At 38.8% G+C, this 13,487-nt stretch overlaps 1 protein-coding gene across 2 annotated transcripts in view; it reads right to left on the bottom strand.

The window, feature by feature from the left end:
• Nucleotides 1-13,487, bottom strand: part of VPS53 (VPS53 subunit of GARP complex) — a 152,341-nt gene that overhangs the window by 47,847 nt on the left and 91,007 nt on the right. For both annotated transcript variants that reach the window (XM_063111603.1, XM_063111604.1), the window contains exon 13: nucleotides 8,185-8,279. In XM_063111603.1, coding sequence (XP_062967673.1) covers nucleotides 8,185-8,279 — 95 coding nt within the window. The remainder of the gene's footprint in view (nucleotides 1-8,184; nucleotides 8,280-13,487) is intronic.

Genomic DNA, 13,487 nt, shown 5'->3' with positions numbered 1-13,487 from the left:
CTCACCCTCCCCTCTCCTCTCACTGGTACAACTCCAACTCACACCCATCCTCTCTCTCAATTACAACTTCCATCACCTGTCACTCACTGACACTGGATTTTTTCTTTTTTAACACTTTACTATGTGGTGTAAGGATGTCACATATTCAAGAAACATGCCAACCTCCTCTCATCCTGGGCCCACAGCAGGCAGTGCTTATCAACAATGACTCTCCTTTTCATTGATCTCTGGTGTAACTCCAGAATCCTTCCTGAGATGGCACTCCAGCCACTCACCTCTAACAAGTGAAGGTGGTACAAAAGGCTGCTTGCTTTATAGTAGTGGAATCTTCTGTTTCATGTATGTGTTCATAAGCTCCCTGAGGGTGGGGATAATGTTTATGCTACTTCTGCTTCCAACCCTGGTCCACCCCTCCTGCTTACATGTGAGGTTAATCTTCATGTTGGTGCCCAATACATACTAAGTTATCACCTCCATACTTTGTTTCTAAGGGATGGGAATGGAGAGGTGGGAAGGTGGAGATGGAAGCTGGTGCAGTGGAGGAGAACACATAACAGAAGGCAAAAGATTCCACTTGAGTCTTAGTATGAGATATTATAATCTCCAAATCAATAGTGCCAACCAAAATAGGGGCCAGTGCTCTAAAAGGTTGTTCCTTTAATCACTCATCTATTCCCCTAGAAACTGAATACTTACTCACCTACTTCCTATTTCAGAGCCAACTTGATGTATAAGATTATAAATTAACAATGATCACAGAGCATAAAGAAAATTTCCATCTAAAAAATACTCTAGATCTTCTATATTTTGCAGGTTGTCTACCAGGTTACTTTTGACACTGTTCTCCAGTATGGATGAGACATAAACCAGACAAGGAAACCTTCCCTTCCCTTCCATCTTCCACTCTGCATCAGCATGCTTTGATGCCATACAAGGCATTAGAAAATGAGTACTCCATGTTCCACTGAATAGAAGAGTAAGAGTTACTTCAATGGGAATGGGTAAGGTTCATTAGTTTTGAATGGATGATCCAATTTAATCAAATACTGATGGAGCACTTACTACACAGAAGGCTTGGTAGGCTATAAGTACACAATACAAATAAATTCAACTTAAAAAGGAGGAGGGCATGGCATTGCCATTTCTTCCAGGCACCAAATCCTACCCTGAATTTTGGCAAGTCTACAAGATCTTCTTGTAGGACTATGGGAGAAAGGGATGTATGGCATAATGATCTGCTGACTGGAATCACAAGGAGGTGCCTTTTACACCCTAAAGCAAGTGTAACTGAGTAAACATTTATAAAGAGTCAAACCCTGATCTAGGTACTGTGAGGGTTAAGTCCCTGCGCCTTATAAGCTTTCAAACTATTTGGAGAGATAGGACCTACATGCCTATAATATTTAGATTTCAAGATAGCAGCAAAATGCTAATTTTGCAGTACAGACAATGTGAACAATCTGGTTCAGACAAAGGAAATAATAGAGGAGATTAGAGAGAAAGTTCTGCAGCAGATTCAGGTGAGAGAATAAAGGCATGAAGTCAGAAGTAAGCATAGCATATACGTGTGAGGAAGAGAGGATGGGAAAGGAGGGAGGGGTTTGGCTGAGGTGGGAGATACAAATTGAGAAAAGCCTGACCTGCAGTTTGATTTATACACTATTCTGTATTCCCATAGCAAACAATTCATATTTTTATTCCTTAACACTGTGTACCACAATCTTTTTTTGGTCTCTCCCACAAGGCTATAAGCCTATAACTAGGCTGTGCTGGGTACACAATTACATTGAATCCTCACAACAGCCCTGAGTAGAAGGCATTATTATTCCCATTTTATAGATGAAAAGACCAAGGCTGAGAATATGAAGTGACTTGCCTAAAGTCACAGAATTTTTTGGAGTCTGAAATTAAAATTGGGTCTGTCTGACTCCAAGTTCTATCCACTTTACCATGCTTAGATGTCAAAACTGTAAATGGTATAACTGCTGTTACTTACTTTCTCTCCAGCTTAGAGAAACATGTCTTGGATCTCTGGTTTCTTCTACCCTTTTCCCAGCAGCTTGAGCTTTGTGTCCAAGAACTGTATAAGTATTTTAGGATGTCATGTGAAATACTGCTGGGAGTTCCAGTGATAAATTAAACGCCCTAGGAGTAAAGACTATTGCAGAGTGGTAACAGCAGAGGGAAAGATTAAAACAAAGGAGAAAAAAAAAAAATCCCATTGCAGATAGGGCTTATCCATGGATGACCAAGGCAGTTTCTTCTGCAGTCAGCATTCATAGGAACCATATTCTAACTGGAAAGTTAAGTAGAGATGGATGGCACTGATAGTCAGAAAAGTGGCAAGGGAGGTAAGCCTGTGCAAAGCAGCTTAAGCTCCCTAGAAAATTATAGAATTTACTAGTTCAAGGGTACTCAAACTAGTTTGCACTTCTTCCCCCTCCCTTATGTTGTGGTCAAGGATTTGGCTCTGATGTGGCCAGTGGGGTTGGGAAGCCAAGGTTTGGCTTCAGCACAGCTAGATCAGTTACATGCAGGCAAAGAGAGCAAATAGGTAAATATATTGTAGATGTTGGGAGCCAAGTTTCTCCTTGTTGTAGAAGGTAGTTACCAACATGGAAAGGGGGAGACTAAACAAACCCTGCAGTATTAGATTAGAATTGCAGTGTAAACTCATGCATTTTAATATAAAACAGGCATAAAAAGATACAGATGTATATGTATGTATATATACACGTATATTTATACACACATATCTTTCTTAGCTCTCTCAGCTGGGAGGAACTAGAAGCAATAACAACCAAGCAGCAATGAGCACACCTAATGCCCAAAACTTGGTTTCTAAATATTATTCTTCACCAAAGGAACAAGGGATCCTTGGGAAAATGGATGACTCTGGGGCTAGGCTATGAACCTGGTATAAGGTAATCCTGGTATATTTTGTTGTGCCAGAAAGGAAGTGCTCAAAAAATGACAGGGGCATGTAAAAAGGATAAAGAGCCAGCTTGAAGAAGCTCCCACTAGTCATATCAGGGAGAATTTGAGCATTAAAATCAATAGTGATGGATCCTGGAAGAGAAAAAGCACATCAGTGAAAAAACTGATAAAATTCAAATAAGTTCTGGAGATTAGTAAATAGTACTGTACCAATGTTAACTTGCTAGTTTTGATTATCCTACTATGGTTATATAAGATGTTAACATTAGGAGAAGTTGGGTGAAGGGAGTATGGGAAATCTCTGCTTTTTCTGAAATTTTTCTGTAGGTATAAATTAATTCTAATATAAAGTAAAAAGAAAAGATAGTAATGACTATAACCCATTGGTAAAATAGGAATGTATGAGTCCATGCTGATACAAATGGGAGAGAAGTGAAAGCTTTTCTTAAAGTAGAATGCCAACTAATAAATGTAGAAGAAATGATGGAATTAGAAAAATCACTATTGGCAGCCATCTGAGTAATGAATGATTCAGGTAAGAATCATCAATGGGTGATAAAATAAATGAAAGAAGAGAAAAAGGCTAGATGAGAAAAAGACTATTGATATTGTTTCAAAGTTTCTCCCAACACTTATTAGTAAATGGAGATACCTAGTAGACAATATCTAAACCAAGTAATAAAAATGAACACAAGTTATGGGGCAAACTGACATTTTGTGCCTACTAACATGAACTACTAAGAAGAACATAGCACCACTTCTGCATAAATCATAAATCATAAGCAAACATCAGACAAACCCAAATTGAAGGATATTCCACAAAGTAATTGGACTATACTCTTCAAAAGTTTCAAGGTCATAAAAGACATAGAAAGACTGAGTTATTCTTCCGGATTGAAGGAGACTAAAGAGACATGACAAATAAATGCAACCTGTGGTCCTGAAATGGATCCTGGATCTATTTTAAAAAACATGATTGGGACAACTGGTGAAAAGGAATAGGGTCAATGGATTAATGGTAATATTGTATCGATGTTAATTTCCTGATTTTTCTGGTTGTAATGTGGTTATGTAAATTGTGTCATTTCTAGGAAATATACATTGAAGTATTAAGGAGTAATGGGGCACTTGTCTGCAATTTGAAAATTCAAATGGTTCAGGAAAAAATATGTACAAGTGTACTTCAAAAAATTTGTGGAAAAACAGAATTAAAAGATAAATCTTTCTGGGCCGAGCCCGTGGCGCACTTGGTAGAGTGCTGCGCTGGGAGCACGGCGACGCTCCCGCCTCGGGTTCGGATCCTATATAGGACTGACCAGTGCACTCACTGGCTGAGTGCCGGTCACGAAAAAACGACAAAAAAAAAAAAGATAAATCTTTCCATAAACTTTTTGAAGTACCCTCATACGTGCATACGTACATGAACGTGTACTTGAGAAAGAGGAGAGAGAGATAACTGAGGGATGTGGGAGAAGGATATATAGGAGCTCTAGGTACAATTCTTATAATTTATAAGTTTGAAATTAATTCAAAATAAACAACAAACATAATTAATGTACAGAGCCAAGTAGCCCTGATGAAGTTGGAAGGGGGGTGGTGCTCTATTTTAACAGAAGTTATTATAGGGAACTCAGGAGAAGGAGCAGAAATGGAGTCATCAATAACTTCCCTGACTGAGAATACCATTGAATGGAGTGAAGAAAGTGCCTATGAAGAAATCTCTTCTGCAAGAGTCAGCCAAAGGAAATCACATAAATAAAAATTGAGAAAGCCACTTAAGGCATGTAAGGACAGCTTAGCCCAACCTGCTAAAGAGGTGGCTGGAGGAATATCCCCACTTCCTGACTCTTCCCTGGGTTTGGTTCTGCAGTCCTCCTACTGCTGCCTGGCTTTTGGTTGGGGCAGGTGCTGCCAAAACTTCCCCAGGGCTGGTGGAAGGCTGGAGAGATGAGAGGGTAGACTCCATGCCAGGCCCAACAGAGAACTGGTAACACTGATAAGGCCATCCACCCACACAGGACTCCTGAGCAAGATCAGAGGGAGGGCAAGGCAGGCACAGTCCCTGAGCACCATTTACCGTGTGCCCAGAGCCAATATGTCATCTCGTTTCATCCTCACTATAAAGCCTGTGAGGTGGGCATTATTAACCCACAGAAGATAAAACACATTTGGAGAGGTTAAGTAGCAGGCCAAGGCCCCAGGCTAGTAAGTGCAGAGCTCTGACTCAAATCCAGGTCCATCTGGCATCCGGGCCCATGTTCTTTCCACTACACTGTGTTGGGTCACTGTCATCTGGGAGCTTGTGAACGGTCTAAGATTTTCCTCCCTTGCAGATTTCTTAGTCAGAGCTACAGCAAGGTTAGAAATTAGTACAAAACTAGTCCTTACCTGAGTTCCTTCCCCAGCCTCAGGATTCTTTGACTGAAAGTAGGAAGGGCTTCCTAGGACCCCTTGAAATTATACTCAAAATAGTATGTGGGTATATGCAGGTTTTTTTGGGGGGGGCGGGGAGCACTGGTTTTGGTGGCTGGCTGGTACAAGGATTCAAATCCTTGACCTTGGTGTTACAATATGTGGATTTTTTCAACAAGAGAGTCTTTGGCTTTCATTAGGCTCTTAAAAGGATATATGACTTTAAAAAGGTTAATAACCATTGCTTTAGGCATTATTTTGTCTGATTCTCTCCTTTGACAGATGAGGAAATGGAGTTCTTTAATGTTATTTTCTACTTCAAGCTTTTGCTGCTTTTACTCTGGAGTGACAACAGCACAACCTACGCAGTTCTCCTCTGAGTAGCTTCTGCTACTTCCCCAGTGCCCTGGAAACATCCTCATGAGGCCAAACAGCAGTATGCGTGGCCAGCACTTCATTTTTCATAGAGAAATGGAGAGTCCCTAGGGAAGGGAGGTCTGGCTCTTTGCCCAAAGTATCATGAACAATGAGTAGACTTTGTATGAATCAAGGCCATGTAAAAAGAGTGAATACTGGAATTATAATAATTCAGAAAATGACTCCTTAGACCAGGTAGGTTTTGGGAAAGGAAGTGGTTATCACAGATATGCTCTTTAAACCTTGGACGCAATAGCTTTTAAGCCTTTTTAAAATAAGAATTTGGATTAATAAGAGAAGATGGAGCTTGGGCTGAAAATAGTCATGCAGGTGGGTTACTCTAAGACCTGTTACTCTAATAGGCAACTAACCTTTTTCTCCATCCTCAGGGGTGTGTTATTAAGTTCCTGGGAGAAAATTCTTTGGATGCAGAAGATAGGGTGCTCTCAAAGGACTGAACAGTGGCGGTAACCACTGCTCCTCTGTATGCCTGCTGGACGGAGAGGAGGAGGAAAACTGTACACCCAGTGGACAGAGAGGAGGAGAAAAACTGGGCCTTCACTAGGTCAGTGATGGCAAGGCCACTTTTTGAGGGGGTGCGACGGTGGGGAGCTTGTTTTTGTAAATGTAGAAGCTCTTTTACAAAGTTCATTTGCTGGGATTTTAATATTAAGTATACTGTAATTGAGCAGGAAAAGAGGAGAAGCAATCTATAAAATCAAATGGGTGAATAAGAATATTGTCCCATGCAGTATTTGTACTTGAAACTTTCTCCTACTCTTATGATTTACCCCTGAAACATACTGGGAAACAAGAATTTGCTAACCCATGACAGAAGCATTTAAAAAAAAAGAAGGAAAGAAAGAAAGAAAAAAATGACGGGGCAATTATGACCCACGGAACTCCCCTTAAGAACCTTTTCACAGCTTGTCCCCTGAGTAAGCTACTTTCTGGTCGTCCTAAGTGCATATTTTAGGCTATAAGGCCTCCTCTCAGAGCCAAAGCCAGCCTGTCTCCAGTCAACTTGGCCTGCTCCAGAAATCTGACCTTTCCAAAATCTGCCTTCCAGCTTGGAAGGGCCTTCAACAGTTACTCTGGCTGGACAAAGATTCAGGGATGAGGAGGGGTCTTCCTCCTTCTCTAATACTCCTTTCACAAATTGATACTAAAACAGGAACCCACTCTTCTGGCTGTGAAGAAACTTGGCTGTGGTGGGCTGCTTTGTAGAAATTTTTGGAGCCCATGAGTTTGTGAAAAGCATATATATTACATGGATGATCCATAAAATAAAATAAGAATGGATGAGTCCACACTGATATAAACAAATAAATGGGGGGAAAGGGAAAACCTCTTCCTTACTGTAGAAGTCCAATTAGTAAACGTAGAAGAAATGGTGGAAATAAACAATGAACATTTGGCAAACTCTACAGTAATAATTGCTTCAGGAAGGAATCATCAAAGGATGCAAAAATGAGTGGGCAAAATGTGATGAGAAACAGGGTATTTGCATAGTCTCAAAGTATCCCCCACAAGATACTTATTAATTACAATGAGAAAAATAGTAACTTCACAGTGGAGAACCTGGCAGGCACCACCTTAAGCAAGAAGTGATCAAGGTTAACATCAGCAGGAATGGGACAAATCAACATGATGTGTCTCCTGACACAATGTACTGAAGAGGACACAATGTCACTTCTTTGCTATTCTTGCCAAAAATGAATAACCTGGATTTAATCAAGAAGAAACATCAGGCAAACCAAAATTAAGGGCATTGTACAAAATACCTGGTCAATTTTCTTTAAAAGTGTCAAGGTCATGAAAGACAAAGAAAAAATGAAGAACTATTCATGATTAAATGAGCCTAAAGAGACTTGATAGCTAAATACACGATTACTGGGTCCTAGCCCAGAAAAAGGATACTAATGGGACAATGTTACCATCCTGATTGTGGCTGTATAAGATGTTAACATTCTCTGGGGAAGAGTATGTGAGAATTTTTTGTCTTATTTTGTAACCTTTTTTGTAAGTCTAAATTATTTCAAAATGAAAAGTTAAATTATACTTGAAAATATATACATTAAAGAACAGGCTTTCTTACAATGTTCAGTGCCTGACATTGTAAAGCTTTGAGGGCTGACATGTCAGGGCTCAACAAGGACTCAACACCCACATGGGAAGGGAGTGTTGGATTGGCATGGGACCTTACTAGAGTCAAACTGAGGCTTCTAAGATTTACAGACACAATAAATGATAACATTCAAAAGATACAGAAATATCCTTAATGGCTTTCCAGAGAGGGTCACAGGCATGCCAAGTCCTTCTTTCAGCCTCTGGAAGGAATTGTGTCCTTGTAAGATCCAACCACGACCAGAGAGGCGAGAAATGCAGGAACAAAACAGCAAATTGTTCATCACTCACTTGTCCTGGGACTCAATATACACGTAGAGATGAGGCTCAAAACACTTGGAAACAATGCCATGAAATGGATTATCTGGGACTTTAGGCTTCTTTGGCTATAAAGAGAAAAAAGAAAAACAAAAAGAAACCCTATACTTGAGCAATCTTTGCACATTTTAAAGTAATTTCAAAGAAAACACTTCAAAGTTCACTTCTAACTTACAGATAAGAGAGCACTCAATGTAATTAAAGTGGTAATATGCCCTACATTATGATTCATTCCCGTTGTGAACAAGAAGCCAACTTTGTTACTATCATTTACTTACTCTGTATGGTGAAAGATTTACTACTACTTTGATAACACATTCATTTTCAGTTTGGAAGCTATTCATCATCTGACTGATGTTTTAAAAATTTAAATCCTGACTAGTAACAGCACTTGTATTTGTACAGTGCTTTAGAATTTATACAGTGCTTTCACATGATCTAATTTCAACAATCTCCACTTGATGATTGTTATTATGGGCCATGCACTTTGACACCAAGTAATATCTCATTTATTCCTCACAATAATCCTTTGCATAGGTATTATTACTACTATTTTATACCTCAAGAAATAGAGATTCAGAGGGTTCTAATAGCCTAACCTAAAGGCATACAGTGAAGCCTTCTATTTCCTAAACCAGAACTCTTTCTATTATATCATTGTTTTCCTGCAATAATTCTTAGACTTTTGGATTTCATCAACAAGTAAGTATAAGAAAAAGGATAGGGGACCAACATAGGGATGCTAACTTTTTATTTTGCTACTTTCTATTCTCATCACAAGTTCCTAAGAGTATATATTTTATACCCCCAAATTGTACAAGGATAAAATAGCAGCATAAAGGTAGTCCTTTTCTAAGAAAGGTCAGTTGGTAACCTTATACCAAATAAGTAGATAAATAAGATAGATAGGTAGGCAAGCAGAGAGACAGACTTTGCCTCAGACCAATAAAAAACTAGACCAGCACTGGTCCCCAGACTGATACTTGGAAACCACTGGTAAACAAGTCATTTGTCAGGCAAGCATTTTAAAACTATATTTGCTGCCTTCCACACATCTAAAAAATAAGCAAGGATCTTCCTACATATTCCTTTCTATTGCTAAAAAATGTCAATTCTCTCTATTGTCAAATGTGAACAAAAGGACCTTGAGCCAAAGACACCTTGCTGGGGTTGATATTAGAGTACAACTTGGGTATAAATTGGTACCTACAACATACTTGTTGAATTCAGCTGCTCATATCTTTTTTTTAACTACTTTATTGAGGTATGATTGACATACAAAAAGCTGCACATATTTAATGTCCACATCTCAATGAGTTTAGGGATAAGTGAAAGCATCACCACTATCAAAGCCATAGTATATCCATCACCTCCCAAAATTTCCTATCCCCCCATTTTATTATTATATTATTATTATTATTATTATTTGTAGTAAGAATGTGTAACATGAGATCTACCCTCTTGAACTGCTCATATCTTTTAATAAATACTGGAAAAGTGAAACCATCATCACCATCAAACCATAAGTATATCCATCACCTGCCAAAGCTTCCTACCACCCCATTATTATTATCACTATTATTATTATTTGTAGTAAGAAAACTTAACATAAGAATTACGTGTTGATTTTTTAAATGACAACATTCTATATTATGTAAACTCCCATTTATAACTACAAGAAGTTACCCTGCAAAAATGTGAAAATTTTCTTGAACTGCTATCTTTTATTAAATCCTGGAGAAGCTAAGCCCCAAATGACAGAAATAATGATTACTTTTTTCTGGTCATTAAAAAAAAAAATTGAAATGGTTAAAAACATCTGTAAAAACTGGTAATAATCATGAAAAATTGTGTCAACTTTAAATTATGTATTTTTTTTTTTTTGGCAGCCAACCAAAAAAGGGTCACAGGGACCCAAACCCTTGACCTTGGCATTACAAGGCTGTGCTCTAACCAACTGCGTTCTAATTAACTTACATTTAGGCCAGCCCTAAATGTCAATTTTAGACATATCCCATTCAGTCTCATACTTAGTGCTCTTCCATTTCACCTTCCAAGAGTTCTGTGTCTTTAATTTTCTGGCAAGGATTTTAGAAACTTTGCTCCTTCCTAAGAGTAACTACAATCTGGGCTACCTTATTGCTGGAAGCCATCATCTGGAAGCCACACCAAAGTCAGGCCTTAGGCTGAGACTACAAGAGGACCTCAGGGATCACACAAGACTGGTTCACTGAGTTTGAATTTGCTGGATCCAAAGCTCCACTTAAATGCATAGATGCCTTAGGGGAGTTTTTTTGCACTTCCATTAGTTTAAAATGGGAGGATCCATGATGGAGTATGAAGGCCGTGAGGGGGTGGTCCTCACCCATTTGTTTTATCTTTTCCAAGTCAGTAGCTATTTTCTATTATTTAATTCTTTTCAATAAGGTGATTTGTTAAATGAATAGACAAATGTGATTTAATTTGTCTAACTTTGCGTGACTAGATACACTGATTTTAGATTTGGAAAATATGGCCATATACCCAGATATCTTTTTATTAATTAAAATATAGTCATCATAAGTATTATAATTATTCCTTTTATTAAAATTTTTTTCCTTCTTTTGAATAGAATATTCACATTTCTGCAGGGTAACTTCCATGTAGTTATAAATGGGAATTTACAAAATACAGAATGCTGTCATTTAAAAAATCAACGCATGTATTTTGTATTTGGCTTTATTGACTTACTAATTTATCTGCACTTTCCCAAATATTAACAATATTTTAACTTGTCACTTTAAAATGGCTGCACTATGTAATTTAAATAATCTATAGATTATAGTATTGTATTGATGTTAATTTTTCTAATTTTGATCTGTGGTAATGTAAGTGAATGTCCTTCTTGGGAAGTACATATGGAAATATTTGGTGGTAAAGGGCATTCATTATGTCTACAACTTACAAGTTGTTCTGAAAGTAGGGGAGGAAGAGTAAATGTAGGGAATGATAAATGATAAATGAAAGAGTAAATGGAGGAATGATAAAGTAAATGTAGCAAATGTTAACAATTCCTGAATGCAGGTGAAAGGTATTTGGGAGTTCTCGTAATATTTTTACAAGTTTTTCTCTAAGTTTGATATTATTAATTAAAAAATAAAGTAAAGAATAACAACAAAAACTTGGAGAATGGGTGCCCTGGCCTAGCAGGAAATCCCAGAAACAACAATGGAGCACTCTTAAGAAATACCACATCATCAACACTCTGCAAGGCCCAAGGACAACACTGTGTGGGAAAACAGGCATCTATGCCTGAGTAAAAAAGGGATTTGAATCAATTTCCTGGTTTTGATAATGCACTATAGTTATGTGAGCTGTCACCACTGGCGAAGCTGGGAGATGGGTACACAGCACCTCTCTGTATAGTACTGTTTCCAACTTATAAGTCATAATCATTTCAGAATATAAAGGTTTTTTTTAAAGGTGATTAAGAAGAGTTGGACCCTGCATGTGAAGAAGTTTTAGAAATATCTTAATCTATGTATTTTGCTTATAGTCTCCTTTTTGTATATGCACAAAAGTGATAAGAGGGTACTTCAAAGACTTCATGGAAAAACAGAATCAAAAGATAATATGGATCTTTCCAAGAACGTTTTGAAGTACCTCGAATATGATTTTAAAAATATATGTATGAATAAGTCTGAAGTGCTCATTCGGTAGGTATAAAACACAGATTCTAAGTGATAAAAGAAAACAGCTAGGTGATATTTCAAAAAAACCATTGTGATCTGTCTTCCACAGGTCCTGCGCTTGATGAGGCGCCACAGAACACTCAGAACGCAGCTTAACCAACCAGAGCTGGCGTCCCAACCATATATGCAGCCGACTCTGCTCTGCCCACTAATGGCGCTCTTCTGCAGTGAGGAGAGACCACTTGATCCTGTCACCACAGCACCCAGGTCCTCTGCTAGCATTTTTAGTGTGAGTTGAAGCAAGAGGGGCATAATGGGAGGGACTGCCTGAAGTATCCTTTTTTCTCACAGGGCTGCCTCCTGCTTATAGCTGCTTTATGTATGTACTCATGTTTAGATAGGAGGTGCTAGAATTTCAGCTCAAACTGGTGTCTCTTTTTGTACTATCCAGCTCCCCAAAGGGTTGATTCTCAGCTTAAAAAAAATATACTAAGTCATTTAGCAGTAGCATTCAGACTGGATTTCTGAGTGTGTGAATTCTGTCCAAAAGCTGCAGATGTTTAAGCTATTTCCTCCTGGAGTTTGATGGAATAATAAAAGGTTACTGTTGTCACAGTAAGGAGGTCTGCAGCTGGTCCCATTTCCTTTTATTACTATCCAACGTAAACAGATTAAATCTAACTGCTCAGATCACCAGAAGGGTACATTTTAAAACCAGAAATTCCTTATTTCTTCTACCTCTTTCTTTTATATTTTGAATACCATCAGTCCCCTTTCATGTCATTTTTAAAAAATCACGGGGAATATCTTGGCGACTGATGTTCAACCCACTTGTAAACTAAATACCTCTTCCCTTCACTCTCTCTTCTCAACAGCCAGGTGTAAACTGCAGTAGTGAGCAGGGAGTGACCCCCACCTTGAGGGCCAACTGCCTACTGACTGCAGCAACATAATAGGTTGGGTAACCCAGGGAAACTGGTTGGGGCCTTCCCCTCAGCCATCTCTGGCTGAGTTCCCCACTAACATCCTGTGGTGTCCCTCTCCCCAGTACCCCCAGGACCCCTGCTCTTCCTGTCCTCCCAACTTCAAAGACAACAGGCTGCTGGGAAGAGGGAGAACCTGGAGCTCCCACCTGATCAGCCACAGGTAAGACAAGTGCTGGTGAGGCAGTGGGATGTCGGGTATGGCACGTGAAGAGGCATTAGTCACTGGTGTATAAGTTACACTACTAATGAGTAAACTGCAAGAAATCATGGGTGGATGATCTAGTCCAAGAGTTTTTAGTTTAGTTTTTTTTTTTTTTTTTTAATTTTTAAACAGACATAAAACCCCTGGTTCAAAAGAAATTTTACCTGGAAGTCTGCAATTCAAAGCAACTCAAAATAGAACTGCTCTGATTGCAGGGACCTAGGTCCCTGATCTCCTTCCAACTCCCCACAGCGACATCTGATGGGGCATCAAGGAACAGTTTGAAAACCATTAGCCCTCTCTGAAGATAAAGAAACTAGGAAGTCTAGAGAAAGTAAATAACCTATCTAACTAAGGTCAGGTGGTCAGTTAATGTCAGACCAGAGTTCAGCATTTTCCCCACCACAGGACTCTGTT

Source organism: Cynocephalus volans, chromosome 10 (assembly GCF_027409185.1).
Source record: "Cynocephalus volans isolate mCynVol1 chromosome 10, mCynVol1.pri, whole genome shotgun sequence".
NCBI classification, from domain to species: domain Eukaryota; kingdom Metazoa; phylum Chordata; class Mammalia; order Dermoptera; family Cynocephalidae; genus Cynocephalus; species Cynocephalus volans.
Note: the sequence above shows the minus strand (reverse complement) of the source record. Positions and strands in the feature narration are given on the sequence as shown.